Genomic DNA, 22,413 nt, shown 5'->3' on the forward strand with positions numbered 1-22,413 from the left:
AGCACCGATCGCACCGGGGTCAACTATTTGTTCGTCCAAGTATAGCGAGCCCTAGACCTGGCCACATCCTGAAGAGCCATGGAAGCGATGGCATTATTAAACATGGACATCCTTAGCCAATTAATATTGCAGTTGTTTTTGTCCGCTCCCAAGCGGATCAGATTAAAGTCCCCCCAACCATTAGAGGGTGTATGGCGCTTGTGCCATACTATGTTAAAAAAAGTTAGTCGATTGACATCTAGCTAATGTGAGAAAGAAAAGCGATCTGAAGGGGGCGATTTGTTTGCCTTCGTGTAGGATTAGGACTCAGTTACCAAATAAACCCCACGCTTCAGCGATAGAATCCAACAAAAGAACCCTAGTACCACGATAGACTCGTAAACGGGCGTGATCGAACAGTAGACGGCGTGATAGATGTCGGCGCAGACGGCCGCCGCCGCCGCCTGCGACGAGCGGGAAAACAAGCGCGCGCATGCGGAGAGCCAGTGCTGGTCCGCCACTTACCCTGAAGATCTCCTCGTCCTCGTCTACACCATGGTCGCCTCCCCACGCGGCCGCACTTGCTTCGCCGCCGTCTGCCGGTCGTGGCGCGCCGCCGCGCGCGCGGCTCCACCTGTGCCGGTGCTCCCGTGGTTGCTCCTCCCGCCTCGCGACGGCATCGCGATGAAGGATCTTTACTGCCTCGAGGATGGCGCCCTCATGGACTTAAAGATCCTCCAGATCATCGGCGGCCACGACGGCGGCTGGGTCGCCGTGCCCGTATCAGGTCGTCCGGTCAGGATCATGAACCTTTTCTCCGGCGCCGACGTGGCGCTCGACGAGAAGAAGGCGATGATGGCCTGCCCGATCCCGGACCATGCCCCACGCACGCAGGTGGTCATCTCGAGAGTTGTCTTCTCCGCGCCGCCCACCTCGCCCCGATGTATCCTTGCCGCCGTAACACAAAATTGTGGCATCGCGCTCTGCAGAGTTGGTTGTCCGAACAGTGGGTGGGCCGTACAAGGATGCCATAGTAACATCAGAGAGATTGTCGACATCACGTTTTGCGATGGTGAGCTCTATGGCCTATATAAAAAGAGGAAACTGGTTAAGTTTGACATTGGTGTCGATGAGAAGGTTGGTGCCCCAATGGTCACCGCGGAACACCAGCTCATCATGCAAGGGATCGGCCGCACCATCGGTACGGACGACGACTACTGGGACAGTACTAGTTACATCTTTAATCTAGAGGGCAAGCTTGCGATGGCGTTGAAGGCCCGATGGTTGCCAAACATCCCGCCTTTCTTCAAGGTGTTCAAGCTTGTTGACATCCACATCCACATGGGTAAACGCAAGCCACATTACAAGGACAAGTGGCTCGAGGTCACAAGCTTGGATGACCACGCATTGTTTTTGGGGAAGTCGTTCTCTAAGGCAGTGCATGTGCCAGCGAAAATGTGCGGCGGCGTGGAGAGAAACCGTATCTATTACTCGCACCATTGTTGGTTAGGAAGAAACACCGTCATCCCTAGTGACAAGGTATTCTTGAAAGTCTCGAACGACAGCAACGGGATGACATGCTACAAGGAAGACGACTTGAAGAACGCCATCACCGACGATGATGATGACGTGAAGAGGATCATCTCGGTAGGATACTTCACACAGGGTGGGTCTTATGGTGGCTTGTGGATTTTCCCTCCAGATTTGCAGCTACTCTAGACTGTGATATTAGCACATTAAACTGTCTATAAGAGATATCAATATATCTAGAAAGTGCAGACTAAGGCATAGCCTAGTGGTGGGAACCCTTCCCACCCATCCAGGTTCAAGGCATGGTACTTGCAATTTGGGTTTGTTGCACTAATTATACTGTAAGGGGTTCCCTTACAGTCTTTCTGTCAAAAATATATATAGAAAGTAGGAGAAAAAGAAGAATATAGAGCAAACAAGGTTATATGTCATTTTTGTAGGCAGACAGTAGTCTTATAGATGGATAAAAGATTCAATGAGTAGCTCTTTTCTTTGAGCAAGACGAAGGTCTGAAATATTTTGGTAGAAAGCAAGTTTAGACAACTGAATCCAAATACCAGGTCAAAATCTATGTACTCTTACCAACATGGTGGTATAATCTTGTATCGGGTCGCTTCGAAAGGCATGGAAATGGAAATCTGTGGAGTTGGCACTTTACATAATAAGGTCTTATAACATTGTACTATCGTTCTATAAATTGGCACCTGAATCTCTTCTTTTGGAGGGTCATCTCAACAAATATACAGTACTAGTTGAATATTACAGACGAACAAGTATCATCTTGCTGTACAGAGGATTCAAATATCATCTTGCGTTGGATATGATCCATCATTCCCGGTCTCTTCCAAGTAGACGGAAATCTTTGATAGAGCTTTGAAAGGCTTGCCTATATGAACATGCCTTCTTCTGTCAGGGCATGTGGAAGTCCATGGCACCTGTGATACACCAAAGCAAGACCACAGGCACGGTTATGGTATGCAAACAAAGTAATTCTTCAGAAAGGTTGGATCCGGAAGTTCAGTCTCATGATACAACCAAAAACCAAGGGGTAAAGTAATCTGTTGGACAGCTATAAACCTGATAGTAAGCACTTCTGCTAGGGCAGTTCTTTCGGAATAAGTTTATCTGAACTGAAGTTTCTGGAGGCTAAAGTTTAATATTACAGACTAAAAATATCATCTTGCAGTACAGAAGATTGAGTTATCATATTGCGTTTGATCTGATCCATGATTCAACTCCGGTATCTTCCAGTAAGAAGTACTCCACTAAGTAGTAACATGTCAAGTCAGATATACGATGGACAAGCTATTGTAAATTAATATATCAAAGCCCCATACTCCGGGAATCAGTTGTGCAAGAGGACTAACCTAAAATAATTCATCAGAGAACTGATATTGCGAACATGCCTAGCAAGCACGTAGCACGTACTAAAGTCGACAGTATGAAACAGTAATCTATTTTAGGCAGGCATGCATCTTGTGTGCTAGTTAATCAATCCTAAAGGTTAGCTCCATCACATGCCTAATCCTGAAAGGTTATGGTTGATATATATTTTTTACTGTTATAAGGGTATGGATAATCCTACTTTGTTAAAGCTAGTTCCCCGTTTCAAAAACTTTATCAAAGGTTCTCCATCACATGCCTAATCTTAAAAGCTTATATACCTAAAATTAGCTGAACGATTGAATTGATGCCCTGACCTCCTACATCTTTAAGTTCTCTTGGCTCTTGCCATCAGTGTGCTAGCTGCACTCTTCATTGCGCGACTATTACATACGCAATCTCTGCTATTTTGCAAGGTACGTGCTATTTAACCAAGAACATTGTGCTCTTCTCTTCTCTTGTTTTGGGCTACAGTTGGCTTCTTTCTTCGATTGTTAGCCTGATTTTTTCACTCAGCCTAATGTCAGCTATTTGTACTTACCCTTATTTTAGTGGCATGCATCTGGTCGCTGTCCTAGCTAGAACTCGTTCAATTTGTCAGCTACCACCCCCCCCCCCCCCCCCCCCCCCCGCGCTACTCACCACAAAGAGTACAGCTCTGGAATATTATTTCCCATGCCATAGGATATGCAATGAAAGTGACAACTCAAGTTTCATAAATCTAAGAAATATATATCACTAAACTTCAAAAAATCAGTTTATCAAGTATATACCAGGGTATTGTTCAATCTGTGAATCACATCCTGATTCAGCTAGGACTCTTTCTGTCAAGATGTACCTGCAGAGAAAAGCAGATCATCATATCTTCGGAAAGAAAAAAGTAGAGCACTATAAAGTATACACATATATGTAACCATCAGTTTTTTTCTACAGGTGAAGTCAATTGATAGATGCATGGCAGCCAATACACCAAGAACTAGCTCACCGGGAGGAAGGCAGGCATACATGGACAAGCGTCTCCTGGAAGCAGCCACCACTGGTGATTCCACATCAATGAAGCAGTTGGCTGCGCAGAATCCAAGCATTCTACTTGGAACAACTCCACAGGGGAACAACTGCCTCCACATAGCCTCCATCCATGATCACCGGGGCTTCTGCGAGGACGTCCTGGAACAGGAGAAGCCTCTCCTATCAAATGTCAATTATGAGTCTCTCCTCGCAAAGGTCAATTTTGAGGGGGAGACTCCACTTATCACAGCCGTTACACTTGGCCATGTTTCACTGGCTTCTTTTTTACTAGGATGCTGCCATCAGCTAGAATTGAGGCAGGCAATCTTGAAACAAGATATGTATGGATTCAATGCACTGCACCATGCCATTCGCAACGGCCACAAGGATCTTGCGCTGGAGTTGATAGCAAAAGAGCCTGCACTGTCGCAAGCAATGACCAATTTCAATGAGTCGCCCATGTTTATCGCCGTGATGAGAAATTTTCAGCAAGTTTTCCGGAAGCTACTGGAAATTCCTTATTCTTCTCATGGGGGAAAGAATAGCTGCAATGCTCTGCATGCTGCAGCTGGAAATGGAAATGAAGGTGAGGTTCATCTGTGGAGTAGTATTTACGAAAAACTAGCTCCCGGGAGAATTACCTAAAGCTAGTGTAGTTGACCATGATCTTCGACTTGTAGTTGGTACGTTTCATCACTTAACTTCCTGTGAACCATCATTCATGTTTTGATTTGTTTCCAGACGTTGCTAAAGAAATTATGGAGAAACGACCTGCGTTAGCCAGAGAGGCTGCCAAGGATGGGAATACTCCAACAATGCTGGCTGTGATTTATGCCAAGGTTGCCGTACTGCGAGTATTGCTGGAACATGATTCTTCTTTAGGATACGAAATAAGCAAACAAGGTTATCCGCTCCTTTGCGCTGCCGCAGATAGAGGTCATGTTGATGTTGCCCAAGTGCTTCTTAAGCATTGTCCAGATGCTCTTTATCACAATACAAGTGGAGAGATTTGTACATGCCTTCATCATGCTGTACGGGGAGGTCACATGAAATTTGTTAAATTCATCCTCAAGAAAAAACAACTCCAAAAGGTTGTTAATATGCAAGACAGCAGTGGAAAAACCGCTCTACATTATGCAGTCCAGAAGTGCAATCCCAAGATGGTTGCTGCTTTACTGTCCCACAAGGATATAGACAGGACAGTGATTGACAATTTTTCTGGTTCAGCAGTCCAGGAGCTGTCGAGCAACATGCGTGCTGTCAAGACTTTGAACTGGGTACGTACATATTTTATAATTAAATAAATATATTGGAACATATGAAATTGTTATAAATAAGAAAAATACTTTAGTGGCTTGAACATAGGAGCGCGCGCTCCCATGTACCCCTTTCCTATGCAAGTAACTAATGATAAAACCATCCATGAGACTGAGCGATAGCTCGGGACTCGACAACAATGCTGCTAGCTCTGGCCAGAAGTAGACAACACCAAAATGATTTGTAGGTAGGTAGGTGGCAAATGTGTGAGTTTAAGATGTTTCCTACTTTTCTTTTCAATGAAAAAGTTACAGGCAGATTCAGTACCATAATATACAAATGGCTATAGTTTGATTGTTTAATTGCTTAATTTACATACAAATGGCTAGAGTTTGTCAAACCACACTTTCTGAACTAAATGCAATGTTCAGGATATCGGTAACTCGTAGCTGCTCGGTCGGGTGAGGAGTAGGGATTAATCGGGGAATCGGCCTATTAACTGAAGTTATTGGTAACCCACCCATGTATCGGTAGGTTAATTAGAGTCAAATACACCACATTAGACAATAAGCAGCAGCAGCAGCATGTAGCACATAGCAGGAGCAGCATATAGCATAGCAGCAGCAGCATATAGAACATAGCAGGAGCAGCATATAGCATAGCAGCAGCAGCATATAGAACATAGCAGGAGCAGCATATAGCATAGCAGCAGCAGCAGCAGTAAAGGAGAGGCAATAAGCAGCAGCATATAGCATAGAGCAGATTGCTGCTTGGAGAGGGGCAGCGGCTGCTGCTGCTCGGAGAGTGGGGCGGCAGCGGCTGCTGCAGCCTCCTCCAACAAGGGTTACTACTACAGGAAGGGAGGGGGTGAGAAGGGAGGGAACGGGCTGTGACCTAAACACCCAGTTTTGGGGTAAAGGAGGGAATGGGCCAAACTTTTGGGCCCAAATTTCTCTCTCCAGTTAATCAGCCGTATAGCCGATAAATCGGCCTGACAGCCAGTTAATCCGCTAGACCAGTTAATGCGAAGGACATGCTGTTATCGCATCTGTGACCTACGGAATCAGGATTAACTGGCTGATTAACTTAAATATCGGCCGATATTTTGAACAGTGACTAAATGCCCTACTATGAATAACACTATTAGTCACATGGTAGAACAGCTAAGCTTTATTATTACACTCTGAGCTCTGTGTGTGTACCTTATCTCTAGAATTTATGCAGAATGAAGTAATCATGCGTATGTCGGAAGCTGATCCACATCATGCTACCGCTTCTCATTACCTCGCGGAAGCCAAGCAACTGGCAATTTATGAATCAAGGAAGAATGTGAAGTCACTAACTAAAACGGACACAACCAACACCTCATTAGTGGCGGTCCTCATTACAACAATCACCTTTGCCGCTGCTTTCACTCTGCCTGGAGGATACAGCAGTGCTCCTGAAAGCGAGGGGCTTCCTGTCATGTCTCGGAAGGTTGCATTTATAGCATTCTTGATCTCTGACACCTTAGCAATGTGCTTATCATTTTGTGTGGCCTTCATATGCATCATTGCAAGGTGGGAAGATTACGAGATCTTGATCAATTACAGATACTTCACTAAGAAGCTCCTGTGGTTTGCATACGCAGCAACAACTACGGCTTTTTCAACTGGTTTATACACGGTGTTGGCTCCACGTCTCCACTGGCTGGCCATTGCAATTTGTGTTATGTCAGCTGTGTTGCCCATTGTCACTAAGCTGCTAGGAAAATGGCCTATTTGGTGGCTCAAAATTAGGCTGGGTAAAAAATACAAGCATGATCTTCTTAGCATAGTTTGACCTCATCAGTTTGTATTATGGTTATGCTTTCTCAATAGTACATCTGAATCTGTAATAAATATTATCGCACTACCAAACTTGTGATGAAGTGCTTCCTTCATTTAAGAGACTAAGCCAAGAGTAAGCTTCATACATTGCATCAAACCTTGATAAGATTTTGCAAAGCTTGGCCTTGAACAGATCTATTTCTTCTGGGGTTTGTGGAAGTTGTGTGAAACGGCTACAGTGGGACTAGTACCAGCTGGCCATGATAATCGCACGTATTCTTAAAAGGTTTTTAGAAGTTCAAACCTAGAGTGTTGTGTCATAATGCAACTAAAAACCGCATGAGTATGGCACAGTAATCTTTAGGACGCCTAAAAGCTATAAACATGTGATGTGCTGAGGCAGATCTTCAGGAACAAGCTATAAGGACACCTATAAGGCCATCAAACTATACATATGTTTCTGGATTGTTGGCTTAATAAATACTCCCTCCATTCACAAATATAAGATGTTTTTGATATTTCAATATGGACTATATACAGACTGAACTGAGTGAACAAACACACTACAACATGTCTATAACTCTATATACATCCGATTCAGAAAAAGTTGAAACATCTTATATTTATGAACAGAGGAAGTAGCAGTTTAATAGCATGTACTAAAAACATATCATTTCCCTATACAGAAGATTCAAATTTATTATGTTCTTGTTACCTTCAATATCAGAGTTAAGCACCTGCTATGAACTTGTACATTGTCAAGCCCACAGTAAAAATGCATGCTCGGGTATTCTGCATTTGATCTGATTGGTCGTTCCAACTCTCGGCATCTGCCAATAAATAGTAACCAGTCAAGTCAGTTAAAGTAACGGTTTAATAAAGGACAGTCCTGAACTAAATCAATGCATCCTCCTCCAAGATATAGTTGTGTGTGTGAGAAGATACATAAAATAAACCATTGAGCAAGTATAACCAATGATTCTCATCAAGCAAAGCAAGTCTGATTCAGTAAGGCTAATATGCTTTCAGACTAGTGTGGAACCGTCTAAGAGGGGTCTAATTCGATAACAAGGTGCCACCTGTTGGATGCAGTGCCACCTGTTGGTCTCTCCAGTGGTCACTTACTCAGCCATCCAGTAAAGATTAATCCGACAGTTATTGCATATTCTTCAAAAATCACTCAGTCCAGACAATACTTGGCCAGGACAGTGCCACTTTGACTGTCGACAGACCTTGCTGCTCCATCAAATCCACCATCGATATCCACTGCGCCAAGCTCTCCGCTGGCGGTCCAACTAACTGCTTGGCAACGCTGAAGCAACGCAGATAACCTGTCTCGAAGATGAGCTTCAATGCGGGCTTCATATTCTGGTGTAAAGTATATGTTATCTAGCCTAGGTGACTGCACAGGAAATCTCAGCTTTCAAGACAGGTTACTGAAGCCTGTCTTGAATTGAAGCTCATTTTTCAGTGCGCTCAAGCTTACAAGTCTGATCTCCTTGAATGGTCTAACCTCATTAATGTGTCTTATGGTAGCTTTGTAATTTTTTATTGGTCAGTAACAGATATTGTCTCGCTACTCATATTGTAATGTTTATTCATCACAACAAAAGATATTTGTGCTGTTAATTTATGGCTGGGATTTGAAGCATGTGCACAATCATAGATTTTCAACTAATAGCTGAATTTGTGAGGAAACAGAGGCTACATGTTACGTCAGTTCTGCCTGAACTTTATGGTTCACTAAAGTTCAGAGAACTCTCCAAAAGAAAAGGTACAGATACCAAATTTGTATATCATGATAAAGGCGGCAAAGTAAAATGCTCTAAAACCTTATGTGAAGTGCTAGCCCCACAGATTTACTTTTCCACCCCTTTTATTCATTTTCTACAAGCAACCCAATAGGGCTAAACATCAGGTTATTGAGATTTATTGTTTCCTAGACTTTCAGAGGCCCCACAAACTCAGTTGAAGAATTTTATATACCATGTTAAAGGCAGTGAAGTACTGAGGTACCTGGCACTTAGATTCAGTTTTCTAATCTTTTTTGTTTTCTATTGTTTATTCATGACAATAAAAATATTGTACTGTTAATTCTTTAGGTGCAACTTGAAGCATGTGCACCATCATAGATCTTCAAACAATAGCTGAAAATGAAATGTGGCAGAAAGGTGAGTTCATGGTTAATGAATAGTTACCGTAAGGTCTGCATAGGTCCTGTGATCAACATCATCAAAAAGGACCAGAACACCCTACTCCACAGCTACGCATTTGAGCAACAGGACTTCTTCATAGAACTGTTTGGCTTTGAGCCTTTGACTGAGTTCCTGTTTTCTGCACAGCTTGCAGCTGCTTTGCCAACATCGGGGGATTAACTGGAACTTGCACATTTCAAGAGTCCAAAATAGTATAAAACATTGAAAAAAAATGGTTTACAAAACTTGAGCAAAATAGCAGAAGAGGCAAGAATGTGGCGATTAGGAGCCTCCTGCCAGTGAATAGTAAATTCATAAAAAATAGCAAACAAATTAAAAAAGGAACTGAATTTTTTTTGGCATCATAGATGGTCGAGTGCGCAAGGTGCGTGCAAAAATTCATGGTGAAATGGCATTCGGGGAGCTCTTGGCAAAAAAAAAAACAAATTTCGGCTGCCAAAGAAACTTTGAAAAGGGGCACTGTTGAGACCCGATTTAGTTTAGATTGCTCAGACACTGTCAAACTGCAAAGGCATACTTTACTGCCTTCATTCTCAGACACATTATTGTCTAGATTGCTCTGGCACTGTCAAACTGCAAAGGTATAATCTCACAGGCATCTTTTATAGAAGTACTCATGACATGATGGTGTAGGTTTCTCTGTCAGTTTGCATTGCATCAACATAAAGTGATGTACTGGCTTATGATTTTAGTTTCATTATTAGCAAGAACATAGGATTAATACTGTTTATGTGTGTTTAGAACTTTAGATGTTGGTATCATGTGGTGCTGTGTTGCTACTGATGGTAGGCAATTAATCTTGCACGGGCAGTTTATGAAGCATTCTCCGAGATTTGGCCAGCACAGCTTATCCTTTTTACAGCAGAATGGCTGGCCTAGGACCTGGTGCACGTCCTTGTAACAAGGAGGTCGGACTACGTGGCTTACTTTGATCTTCCTGTTGATCTCCTTGTTGCTTATGCCTTCACATAACATGCATAAAAGAAAGAATTAAAAGACTTATCCTCTCAACATACAAAAGAAAAAGGGTATGTAGCATATATCTGTACACCTAGAATTTTGTTTTCTGGTTAAGAAAACCCAATACAGTCAATAACAAAACGACATAAAAGAAAACAAAGCCAACAATCTATTCCCCAATAAAACGAACTTTCATTTGTTAATTACCATCTGTGTATCCAAGATGGGCAAAACACACCACTGGAATTACAGAAAGTATCACAAATCCTTGGACACTATTCCTCATATACTTGGCCATCATTGCTGAGGTAATGTGGGGTACTCTTGTAAGTGGGACTGACGAGTGTATGACCATCAAATGCTCCATGGTTCATATATATAGGAAAAGCTTGTTGGCATTCACACGGCAGTTATAGAAAATATTAACGTTTGGAGGTAAGGCATGTCTAAACATCCAATTTAAGTTACGCTACTAAAGAATTTTTTTGAACGGTCACCGGGGGGGAGAGGATCCCCACCTGAATGTATTGCTCAAAAAGCTGCCAAAGCCAAGAGTCACCCCTTAACTTTGGCTGATCCAGTTTATAAGGGAAACCGGATCGAAAACCTAAACAAGTTGACCCCGTTTATGAGGGAAACCGAACCGAAAAACCGCACAGGTAACAAGGTTACAGAAGATGAGAAAAAATGCCACTCAAGAGAAGGCTACTAAAGATGGCTGATGCGTTTTTCATTTCTTTCATGAAAACTGATGTCTTATCATAATGTCTAAGTTTAGTGACATTTAATTGATAGCTAAAAACTACAGTTGCTGGGAAAAAAAAGAACAGAAAAGCGACAGCACACCACATAATTTTGGAACACCAGCCAAGGAACCACAGTAGATTACCATGGGGAGTTGGGAGCATAGGTCACAGCTGCTGCATAAACTAGCTCGCTAGAAATGCATCTCTTGTATGAGTAATTAACCTGGACAGAGCAAAATACTATGTACAATTAGCAGATAATGCAAGCACATGGCAAGGTTAACTTGTAATTACCAAGTGACCACCCAAGAAATAGCTACAGATTCCAAGAAGGGTGAAAGAACTCACTGCAGCCAAAAGAGCAGACCCCATGGCAGCTACAGATGGCACAAAATGGACTTTGCTTCTGAACCATTCAGCTATAGCCGGAACACCAAAATTATAGCTTTCTTCCCATGCTCCTTGTCCAGTTGTCTGAATGCATGTAACCACTCGTACTCAGCATATCAATCCCCATATGCTTCAGGTATACAAAATCAGAAGAAAAAAAGAGTCAATCAAAGTGAGGGTTATGAACATAAAGAAAGAAAGAGGGAAATCTCAAAGTTTGATTCATATGGGGAATACAAGTGACAAAAGGGTCAAACAGAGCTACTGGGTTGGAGTAAAGGCAGATAAGGCATCCGAAGGCAGTCAATTTCTATTTCTTTTTTTGAGGAAAACAATTGGCACAGCAGTTGCAGCTGAGGGAAAGAAACGCCTAAAAGTGTGATGAAAGGATTGTCATGGATGCAGACCTGCATTAGAAAATTTACAGAACTCAGCCACAGCAAGCTGGATAGATTCCTTTTTGTTTCACCCACGAAAATAAATTCCTTTTTGTTTCATTGAACATAAATGTTCGACATATTCTTCACTTTTTTCTGCAAGTTTCTCCTCACTTTTCCTGCAGTGGTACGTAAATATACACTATAACCACACTGACTGTCGAATGATAGCAGGTATGAGCACACAAAAATTGCAGGACAGGTCTGCTAATAGATCATGAACGGGTAAAAAAAATACATCAAACTGTACAACAACTCCAGAAACAACATGCGGTGTTTTTCTATTATTATTTCACCTTGCTAGGCTGTTGAGGAGCTTCTCGTATTACATAATCTGGGAGCAGCTTCTATTGTCAGTACAGCCAAGAATACATGCCAGCAATATACTGAACCTCAAGCAAAATCTCCATATGCACCACAGTTTCAGTGTTATGTTCTGGCAATTTAGGTGAAGTCTAACACAAAGAGTATTATTTTTTATCAATTGTCACTGCCCTCAAATGATGAATTAGACCAACAAGCGCATGATCATGAGCACTTCTATGATGTGGTCTTGCTTTTCCAGATTCCAATTATAAAACTGCAGCTTTCTAGTCAAGACCAACATACAAGGCGGGGATCCAAGAAAGAGCAACTCAATCAAAGATTATTTTCTTTGCTGAAAACTAATTTTGTCTCTTCCTCTCTCCTTCCAGCGCGCCTTTATCTTATTAGATAGATAAATAGCAACTTCTAATTCACTTTTTCAGGAACAAGTTCACCTGAATCAAATCACGCTAATGTTCCAGTATAATTGGCTAGTTAAGCAGTAGTTTAATATTATCCAATGAAAGATCTTTTTCCTGTACAGAAGATTCAAGTTTCCCTTTTCCCCTAAGAAACAAGAAGATTCAAATTACTGCAAGCAAAATATTGTATTCTTGTTACCTCACGAGTAGCTAACAACACTGAACCTTCAAATCAGAGTTAAGCATGGCTATGTGCAGTGGTGCATTTGTCAAGCCCACAGTGAACATGCGCGGTCGGATATTTTGCATTTGACCTGATCAAGTCATTCCAACTCTGATCTCTTTCAGTAAGTAGTAACTAGCCAGATAGTCATTGGACAAGCTGTTGTAAAACACACTAAAGTTATCAAAGAAGACAGCCAGAACTACTATATCAAAGCATCATCCTCCCAGTATTAGTTGTGCGTGGAGACGTGGCTAGAAAAGTTCATCCAAGACCATCTGTCTACAAACTGAAAACTATGTAGTTATCATTCAGTAAGTACCATCAACCATTCTCATCAAGCAAAGTAAAGTTCAGAGGTATCAGGGAGATACCCAGAATTTTTAAGTAGGCTTGTCAGCTCATCCAGTACTGCATGTACCACTTCTGCCTCTGTGTGTTCTCGTCCTCTTGTGAAGAATGTATGAACCCCCTTCACCAGCTATATCCTGCTTCCTTCGCAACGCCAGCACAGTCCATCCCCTGTCTCAACTTCTGTGCATCAGCCCACAGTCCTTTAGAGGCATAAATATTTGACATAAGAACAGAGGGGCCACTGTCCATAGGATCCGCCAAGAGTGCCATTTCAGCGGCATACGTCCCGATTTCAACATTACCAAACAGATGGCAGGCACTCAGCAAGCTCCTCCAAACAACCGCAGCTGGTTCAATCGGCATCCTTTCAATAAACTCCTTGGCAGCATGCAGTTTGCCTGCACGACCAAAAAGGTTGACCACAGAAGCATAGTGCTCGGTTCCTGGTTCAACCGTGTATTTTGTGTTCATGGAGTTAAAATACTGTAAGCCTTCATTCACCAGGCCTGCATGAGCACATGCTGACAAGACAGCGACAAATGTCACATAGTTCGGCTCTACTCCAGCCCCTCCCATCATCCCAAAAACACGAAGAGCTTCCTCAGCATGACCGTGCTGCGCATATGTCAAAATCATCGAGTTCCAACAGATGACGTCCTTTCCCGATGTTGACTCAAACAACTGCAGTCCTTCTTCGATGAAGCCACACTTTGCATACATGTCTATGAGAGCATTTGAAACATGGGGGTCACTGTCTGCACCTTCTTTGATGATCTGGGCATGAAACTGCTGTCCATGAGACATGCTTGCCAGAGTACTTGCCACGGCTACCAGTGCAACAAACGTGAACTCATTAGGTGTTAGCCCAGAGATACGAAGCTGGTTAAAGAGCTTCACAGCCTCTTCCCCTCGCTCATTCTGTGCAAGGCCAAAAATCATAGCATTCCAGATTACCATGTCCCTGTTGTGCATCAGGCTGAATACAACTTTCGCATCGTCCACAAGGGAAAACTTTGAATAGACATCGATCAGAGCACTCCCTGCATATAGGTCCAATGAAGTTCCTGATTTGACAATGAGACCATGAATCTGCTTGCTCAGTTCAAGGTCTGACCGAGATGAGGACACCCCAAGCAGCGAAACAAATGTCAGTAGGCTTGGCTTTAGTGAGCAATATCTCATCTTTCTGAATATTTCGACTGCTCCTGTAAGGTCACCCAGCCTTGCATATCCTTCGATCATTGCATTGTAAGAAATCGCATCATCTTCTGCCAAGGCTTCAAATACCGCTCTTGCTTCTGTGAGATGCTCACATTTGGCATACATGTCAATCAGAGCATTCTTGACATACTCATCAGACTCTAGATCAGCCTTTATGGCGTGAGCATGTACCTGCCTTCCTTGCCATATCGCTGCCAAAGAGCCACACGAGTTCAAGATGCTTGTGCAAGCGAAAACATCCGGCTGCCACCCAGCCCGGCTCAGCTGCCAGAACATGGACATTGCTTCAGCATCGAGCGAATTCTGCATGTAGCCAGCGATCATCGTCGTCCAAGACACAAGATTACGGTTCTCCATGGAATCAAACAGCCTGCGAGCCAACGAGAGCCTGGAGCACTTACAGTACAGATCGATGAGCGCATTGACCACCGACGCATCTGACTCCGCCGCGGTGCGGTACGCATAGCCGTGTATCTGCCTGCCGCCCTCTACAAACCCAAGCGCAGAGCAAGCACTGGCAGCGCTCGCCAGCACAAACCTGTCGGGCCGGACGCCGTCCAGCCCCATCTTCCCAAACAGCTCCAAGGCAATCCCAGCCTGCCCAGCCTGAGTGTACCCCGCGATCACCGCGGTCCAGGTGACCGGGTTCCTCGCCGGGAGGGCGTCGAAGACCAGCATCGCCGCGTCGATGCGGCCAGCCTTGGCGTACAGGTTGACCAGCGCGGTCCCGACAAAGACGTTGGCGTCCAGGCCGAGCTTCGCAGCGATGCCATGCACCTGCTCGCCGAAGCGGGCCGCCCTCGACTGCGCACAGGCCCTGAGGGCGCTGGCGAGCAGGAACTCGTTTGGCGGCTCGCCGTCATTGTTGGCGGCGGCACCCCGGAAGGCGGCGAAGAGGGCGAGCGCGTCGTCCTCGCGGCCGTGCTGCGCGTACATGGAGATGGCGGAGCCCCAGGAGACGAGGTTGCGGCCGGGCATACGGTCGAACAGGCGGCGGGCGTCCCCGAGGCGGCCGAGCTTGGAGTACCCGCGGAGTAGGAGGTTGGCGAGGAAGAGGTCCGGGAGGAGGGCCGAGACGACGGCGCGGGCGTGCGCCGCCGGTAGGACGCGGCGGAGGCGGTCGCCGGCGAGGCATGAGAGGAGCAGCTGGGCGAGGCTCCCGCCCATTTGCCGCCGCCGGCTCGGGAGAGGGGGCAGAGGAGTGGTAACTGGAATTGCTGGATGTTGTTGGGCTAATGGGCCTTATCCACTGGGCTAGGTAATTCAGCCTGGCCTCACCAACAAAAATATATCCCTCGCTCAAAAAAAATAGTTGGGACAGTATAACACTTTTTTTTTCTCACAAAAAAACTCCTCTTATTTTTACTAGCAACTACTGTACCCTTTCCCAAAAATATGTATATGTACTAGTACAAATTTACCAAATCCAACCACTCAAGGAGAAATAATAATCCAATTTTTCTGAAGGGAAAAGAACAATAATCCGATTTCTCTCAAGAAAAAAAACTGCAATGGAAGACAGTGTGATAATAATTAATGTAGTAATAAGAAAATGTGCAAGAACTGGAATGTTGAACTGTTTTTATATGAACATCTGGTAAATACTGAAACATTCCAAATAGTTTATAAAATCATTTACAAAGGGGCTGTCGAAACCAGGCGTTTAGTTTCTCTTATTAATCGACAGAGGAAAGAGAGCACCTGGCCTGAGCAGCAAACAGAGAAGAAGAAAAGGAAAATAAAATGACCTGTGAGTTTGGAATAAATACAGAAAATTAGTCAACCTCCTTTAAACATTTTTTTTACAGAGTATCAGTTTTTATCCTCTCTAGGCAGGCAAGGCAGAGGAGGATCTCTTCAGCAGCTCGAGGAGCAGGCTTGTCCTGAAGCCTTGCCTGAGATCTGCTGCTGCTGCTGCTGGGACCAGTAGGCCTGCGCCGCCAGCACGCGGTCGAGCAGCCCCTGCGGCACCGGCTCGCCCCGCCTCTGCTGCGGCGATATGCTCGCCGTGTGCACCAGGGTCTTCCACTTGTCCTGGTTCATCCACAAAATGTTTCACAGTTTAGCACATTTGAAAATCCTCACTGTTCACAATCTATGTTAAACAGAAAGAAATAAAAAGCAATGCAATAGTGGTTACTGAATTACCTTGAGATCGACATAAGTCCTATGATCAGTATTGTCGAACGCGAGCATTTTAACGTCCCTCCACCTGAACAAAGCAGACCAAGCGGGCAACATATGAGAACATGTTTGCAGCAATGACCTTAGTGTCAATAGAGAGAAATCATTCTGGCACGAACCTTCCTGTTCCAAGCTGTTCGACAGCTTCCACTAGCGCCTCCACCTCAGGCAAGGAGAAGGGCCTCCTTATGCGTCTTTGCCCAATAACGGGCCGCTTTGACTTGCAAACAGGCACGATGGCTAGAGCCTCTGAGCTTGGAGAGGCAACCGGAACAATGGCTTGTGAGCTAGCTGATGCTTCGTGAGCAGTCGCTTCAAAACGAGAATGAACAGAACCATGTTCACTCTGAACACGGTTTGGAGAAGCCTGCACACGCTGCTGGCTGTTATAACCGGCCTTGGTCTCAGAGAGAGGCTCTTCACACTTTACCCTGCAAACCATTGGATACCAAAACCATCAATGGTCTTCAGATTTGGTTTATGCTCCAGAGCGTACATAATATCGAAACTGTCAGACGCATATTGACAATTGTCTTCCTAAACCAAAACTACCATATAAAGGCACAAGAAATAACTTCATTATGCCTTACATAGCTAATGGTTTCATGGCATCTGCACCATGAAAATCCATTTCCTCTGGTATTCTGACCCCGGGGGAAGAGTTTTGCCCAGCTTCACATTCCAGTGTGAAGTCTATGTTTTCTAGATTTTCACCGTGGCAAATTCTAGCTTGACGAAGTGTCTTGTTGTCATCTTGAATACTCTTTCCTTGAAGAAGAACACCGACCCGGAGGCCACTTTCAATTATACTAGTAACAACGTCCATTACAGTTCTCTGTAGAGAAAGTGAGGAATATTAATGGGGAACAATTAAAATTGTCATGAGGGGAAAATTTTCACTGTGTAATGAATTTGTTCTGTTGCTTAAATTTAGAAATCTAACCATGACCTCTCGACTCAGCAATTACAGAAAGTAACTCGTGCATTCCTTAATTATGTACAGAACTATGTAGAACAGAGTACAAAACAGAGTTCAGAGAAGAACTGTTGCAGATTTCACCAATCACAGTTCACAATGCAATATCACCAACCAGTTTACTTCTAGAAGCCGGTATAGCATTTACCTTCAATGAACCAACTGTTGCATTTTCAGGGATCTCGATGAACAGTTCCGGGATGGTGAATGACTTGATTCTTAGCTTAACTGGAAAAAGAGAAAATAGATATATGATAAGTTCTCTTGCTGACGAAGCATGTAATGAATCTATTATATCCAAAATATACCATTGTAGTCCTCAGATCCACATAATGGATTTTGACCTTCCACAGAAAATGATGCCCCGCTAGCTGAAATGGCAAGCGGCATTTTCTTTTAGGAAGTATACCAAAATAAGGATTGAGGCTATCAGATGGCATATAGAAGGCAAGTTTCAAATGACTCTGTGCAATGTACCAATCGTATCACCATACGAGGTAAACGTGAATTGGTGATGCAGCATACCTTCAGTTAGAATCCCTTTAGCAGAAGATGGTGTAAAATGGCGGCGCACTGGCTTTTGTCTCTTGAACATTGCTCTTTGTACTCTTTGGCGTGTGGTGGATATCTTTTTTCCACATAAATTTAGCTTGCTACCTAGTTGAACAAAAAAAACAATAGCCCTTATTTAGTCCAATTCCTGCAATATTTAGTTAGTCCCATAATAATGGTGGTAGAAAGATTTAAAAGACATATGCTTCTCTAGTTTATGGAAACTATGGAGCCTGTGGAGAAGCAAAAGGTTAACTTTGTGATGACGATTGCCATACCTTTGTTGGACATCTCTCCACACATCTTATTACGAGCTGCCTTCCTTATCTTGGAGGCAAACATTTTCCTTATCCTGCTATCGCCTGTATACTGTGGCATATAGCTCTTATTATTTCCCGTGGTGCATGGATGAGTGCACCCGGAAGAATTTTCGTCATCATCTCTATCTGCAGCATGCCTCACTTCAGCATGGCATAAGGGGGAGGTGGTGCGGTCCTTGTCATGGATGCACAAAGGCACTCCTGAGCTACTGTCAGAGCTAACCAAAGCAGGAGGTCTGCCATCCAAATCCACAGAGCTAACCAAACTGTACAAGGCTGTGGTGTCACCATCCATAGGTTGCTGCACCTGCACTTGATTAGTAGCCTCTAGCGACCGTGAAGATCCACACTCTGGAATTCCGCCAACACCATGGGCACGGTTACATGATTTTGTACAACTAAACACCGAGTCCCTAACCAACATATCTGGTTTCACGGTTAGTGACTCTAATACTGGGTCAGTACCATTTCGTGTCGACGAGTTTTCTGCCAAGCAGATGTTAGCTTGCCTAGGAGAGGCGCACACACCACCAGAACCCGCTATACAGTTCTCCACGGCCATGCTTTTGAGCGGCGGAACGTCATCACACTGCTCAGCTTTAACTGATTTCCTTTTCCTGGCATAGGTCAAAGCCGCTGCATTGATGCTAGGAGCATTGGATGAATTCTCATGATCCACTAGCAGCGTTCCTGCGACGGTCGCGAGCAAATCAAACGGGGACATCTCGTCTTTCTTTCTCCTGGCCGAGCGTTTCCCCTGAATCACCATCGGTCGTTAAAATACATAATATCCAATGCGCAAATTGCGGGGGGGTCATGGCAGGTAGTACAGGGTATCGAATGTGTATGTACCCGAGCAGAGCTTGGAACGCGTGGCATGGCGGGAACCTGGTGGCCACGAGATCCATAATCCAACCTCTTCCGCACCACCATGTCTTGATCTCACTCCAAAGGACGGCTTTCGCAGGCAGCAAACGGGCACATATATAAGCTTTATCTGCAACAAATATATTGAATTCAGTGAGGATTCCCAACTAATGATTGCTCAAACGGCAAAGCTGGAACTGCTTGGCCCCAAACAGAGCAAGATATTAGCAAGCCTAAAATGGGTGGAAGACATGGTCTTCCATCGAATCCCAGCAAAGAAATAATAATTTGTAAGATGTTTTGTGTATGTATGTATGTATGTATGTATGTATGTATGCCAACAGGGCAGGGCAACCTGAAGCCGGGTGGATTGATGGAGGAGGAGGAGTTGCCATAGCCATAGTAGGGGAAGAAACGGTGGAGATTGATTGGGTTTTATAGGGGAGTGAGATCACCTCCAAGGAGCATCTGAAACGAGTCACCCAAGATCGATGAGCACCTGCCCAGGAATCCTTTTCATCGGTTTCTGCAAACAAATAAACCAAAGACAGAGGAAGCACAAATCTGGCGGTCAGCTCCATGAATTGAAACAAAAAGTATATATATACTACTATTATGCAGTAAAATTCTTTGGCTGGCGCACCAAACAAGGCAGCCAAAATCTGAATCGGCAAGGCAAGTCGTTGTGCAGATCCAGAAATAAAAAATTCATCGGAAGAGCCGAATTCTGAATCGGGAAAACCCCAAAAATCTCAACCGCATCGAACAAGGGGGGGCCACACCTGCAGCTTGAACGCAGTCCCGATTGAGGAGCAATCTTTTGCGACGACTGGGAAGATTCGGAGAGGCGACCAAGGAACATCCAAGAACATGGCGAAATTCAACTCCGGGGAAAAAGTCTGAAATGGGCAAGAACCGATGTGTGTGTCCGCATCGGCACGCAACAACAGGACCGAGCGAATCCGGCGGGGTCAAGAAGCAAGCGCCCGCCGGCCATGGCCGGGAGGGAGGGAGGAAGGGAATCGGGCCCCAAGAAACCAAATCGCGGAGCATAATTCGACCTGACCACCTCGCCGAAACCAAATCCGAGAGCATAATTCGATGGGCTCCGGCCGAATCCGGCGGAAGCCCCGAAGGACGGCGCCTCCCCGGTCCGCGCCGGGCGCCAAAGCGGCAGCGGGCCGACCGGGCAACCGAACCAGGGGAGGATCCGGGAAGAAGAACCCCGCGGGGAGAAGACGACCGGCGAAAAAAGAGAGAGGGAAAACGGCAGAAATCTCGGGCCGGGGTTTCCCCGCTGCTCCAGCCGGATCTCCGGCGGCGCCATGGATGGATGGATGGATGCATCGGGAACGTACCCTTGCGGTTTCCGTCCTGGATCGGCGGAACGAACTGCTTCCTCTGCCCCTCCTCCTCTGCTTCTCTCTCTCTCTGTCGCTTAAACCCTCGGCTATCCTCTCGCTGGTTCCTTCCCCCTTTATACCACCGTCCACACCCACTCCCCAATTCCCCCTCCCCTCCGGTTCTCCGCTCCCCTCACCTCACCCGCCCGCCGGTCCAGCCCGCCCCGCCCGAACCGCTCCCCTGCTTTTCGCTCCGGTTGCACCAAATGTCCAGTTCAGAGTAACAAAAAAGCTCCCATTTTTAACTGCTGCTGCCGGTTCTTGTTCTGGTTAGTGTTACTTTTATGTGTGCGCTCACTTGTTAACTCCTGCTTGACAGTACTACTGCTGTATGTATGTTATGTTCAGTGGACGCAGCAGATCCACCACCATTTGCTTAATTACTCTAGTCTAGTCCGTATGTATGATCCAGATCTGCCCCTCTTATCCTCCTTTTAATTACTTGTAATTTTTTTGATTAGTCTAAGCTCGCTCAGATCAGATCTGACGGCGATGGCGGCGATGACGTGTCGCATGCATGTAGGCTGATGTCATGTGGGGCTGCATGTTTAAAATTAGCAAAATGAAAAGGGAGGACTGTTGCACTGCAGTGCTAATTAGGCCAGGGGTTGGTTGTTTACTGTGTCTGTGTAGCTAACCAGCTATGGTACGCTAGGGCTAACTTGCTGGTGGGTATGCATGTCATGTCTGCTGCACTCACTGGCCGAATGCCAATTTTCCATGCTGCATCATTTGTTCCTTTAGTATGCTGGTTTTTCTTTGTGTCTAACTACGGGCAATTTGCCATCAAACTCTGTTTTTCTTTTGCTTTCATCCTTTTCCTCTCTCTCTCTCTCTCTCTCTCTCTCTCTCTCTCTCTGTGTGTGTAGTATAGAGCAGTACACATTGTGCAATATTTAAGATCAATCCTGTCCATTTTTTGTTTTGCTTGTGAACAGAAAGGTGGGCAGCATTTTCTACCCCCCTGCTTAAAGCTGCCCTGCACATTACGTGGGACAAAAACGCTTTGCTGATCAAATACTATCATACATGTCACCGATGATCAAGATCCAAGATTTGCCAGGGCTATGTCATTAACTAATAGTGCGAGCCAGACAAATCGGTGCTGATTTTGTAATGGGCTAGCACAAAGCTAGCTGTGTTTGCATAAGAAGGTCCAGCATCATTAATCTACACCATTACGTGTCAAAACAGCACTTAGTGATAACAAATGCCCAGCGCAATGTGGGCTTTGGTTTTGACATCAAAAAACTTGTCAGTAGCCAATCACAAAAACCACTGGTTTCTTCTTTTTCTTGTGTGCATTTTCTCGAGCAGCAGCTTTCTTGTGCTCCACTTGAGGAAGTGCACACATCGTCTTGTTGGTGAGGAAGGGTGGCACATCGCTTTCCGAGCAACGAATCTATCTCCCTAATAATGTATAGTTTCTCCATGAGTAAATAGTTATATACAATGTGTGTTCCTGTGGTCAAGTATTTCTTGAATTTTTTTTAGGCATCTTATTGAGCATCACATACTTTGTAGTATTATATATGTCTCTGACTATTTATGCCATAATATGAACCAAGATTTCGCTGCAAAGTGGGAAATAAACTAGAGCAATCTAGTTCTTTGCCAAATCTTTTCTTTTACCCTCCGAAAGAAACTTTCTTTTTTCATATTTTGGACAGGGAACGGGTGTGCTGAAATTTCATTTTTCTTACCCGCAAAAAAAAAGAAATTTATTTTTTCTTAATTAATGAAATTGGTTCTAACAAGCATACATGGGAATTAAATTTTGTGTCTACCGACATATAATAAATTTTGGTTTGAACTACATTTAGCATCACTATTAAATATGGCAAATGGGGATAAGATGATGGGGATGGAGA

The 22,413-nt window shown here is 44.6% G+C and overlaps 4 protein-coding genes across 13 annotated transcripts; 2 read left to right on the plus strand and 2 right to left on the minus strand.

The window, feature by feature from the left end:
* Positions 1 to 414: 414 nt before the first annotated feature.
* On the plus strand, positions 415 to 1,698 carry LOC109784642 (uncharacterized). The gene has a single exon (XM_020343241.1). The coding sequence runs from the start codon at positions 415 to 417 to the stop codon at positions 1,696 to 1,698; it is 1,284 nt and encodes a 427-aa protein (XP_020198830.1).
* Positions 1,699 to 1,973: 275 nt separating this feature from the next.
* LOC109784634 (pentatricopeptide repeat-containing protein At4g39530) lies at positions 1,974 to 15,472 on the minus strand. Of its 5 annotated transcripts, none has more exons than XM_073511394.1 (11): positions 12,642 to 15,472; positions 11,685 to 11,833; positions 11,236 to 11,407; positions 11,031 to 11,110; positions 9,164 to 10,143; positions 7,681 to 7,795; positions 5,032 to 5,138; positions 4,542 to 4,929; positions 3,878 to 4,468; positions 3,666 to 3,730; positions 1,974 to 2,444 (listed from the first exon to the last, which is right to left on the minus strand). In XM_073511394.1, the coding sequence occupies exon 1, from the start codon at positions 15,405 to 15,407 to the stop codon at positions 13,140 to 13,142; it is 2,268 nt and encodes a 755-aa protein (XP_073367495.1). In that variant the 5' UTR covers positions 15,408 to 15,472; the 3' UTR covers positions 1,974 to 2,444; positions 3,666 to 3,730; positions 3,878 to 4,468; positions 4,542 to 4,929; positions 5,032 to 5,138; positions 7,681 to 7,795; positions 9,164 to 10,143; positions 11,031 to 11,110; positions 11,236 to 11,407; positions 11,685 to 11,833; positions 12,642 to 13,139. The 5 variants fall into 5 exon arrangements, with proteins under 5 accessions (XP_073367495.1, XP_073367497.1, XP_073367498.1 ...); XM_073511396.1 differs by lacking the exon at positions 5,032 to 5,138 and having other exon boundaries at positions 9,164 to 9,340; positions 10,109 to 10,143; positions 12,011 to 15,472; XM_073511397.1 differs by lacking the exons at positions 5,032 to 5,138; positions 11,685 to 11,833 and having other exon boundaries at positions 4,542 to 4,647; positions 4,750 to 4,929.
* Positions 3,898 to 7,099, plus strand: LOC109784635 (protein ACCELERATED CELL DEATH 6-like). The gene is made up of 3 exons (XM_020343232.4): positions 3,898 to 4,486; positions 4,642 to 5,177; positions 6,382 to 7,099. Exons 1-3 carry the CDS (start codon positions 3,898 to 3,900, stop codon positions 6,976 to 6,978), a joined length of 1,722 nt encoding a protein of 573 aa, XP_020198821.2. The 3' UTR covers positions 6,979 to 7,099.
* Positions 15,473 to 15,819: 347 nt separating the features above from the next.
* Positions 15,820 to 20,723, minus strand: LOC109784637 (telomere-binding protein 1). Of its 6 annotated transcripts, none has more exons than XM_020343233.4 (11): positions 20,498 to 20,723; positions 19,595 to 19,665; positions 19,125 to 19,269; positions 18,231 to 19,029; positions 17,926 to 18,057; positions 17,709 to 17,771; positions 17,549 to 17,628; positions 17,015 to 17,259; positions 16,544 to 16,855; positions 16,389 to 16,452; positions 15,820 to 16,274 (listed from the first exon to the last, which is right to left on the minus strand). In XM_020343233.4, the coding sequence occupies exons 3-11, from the start codon at positions 19,203 to 19,205 to the stop codon at positions 16,098 to 16,100; spliced, it is 1,953 nt and encodes a 650-aa protein (XP_020198822.1). In that variant the 5' UTR covers positions 19,206 to 19,269; positions 19,595 to 19,665; positions 20,498 to 20,723; the 3' UTR covers positions 15,820 to 16,097. The 6 variants fall into 6 exon arrangements, with proteins under 6 accessions (XP_020198822.1, XP_020198823.1, XP_020198825.1 ...); XM_020343234.4 differs by having other exon boundaries at positions 19,495 to 19,665; positions 20,498 to 20,694; XM_020343236.4 differs by lacking the exon at positions 17,709 to 17,771 and having other exon boundaries at positions 20,498 to 20,694.
* Between the last annotated feature and the right edge of the window lie 1,690 nt (positions 20,724 to 22,413).

This window comes from Aegilops tauschii, chromosome 3 (assembly GCF_002575655.3).
Source record: "Aegilops tauschii subsp. strangulata cultivar AL8/78 chromosome 3, Aet v6.0, whole genome shotgun sequence".
NCBI classification, from domain to species: domain Eukaryota; kingdom Viridiplantae; phylum Streptophyta; class Magnoliopsida; order Poales; family Poaceae; genus Aegilops; species Aegilops tauschii.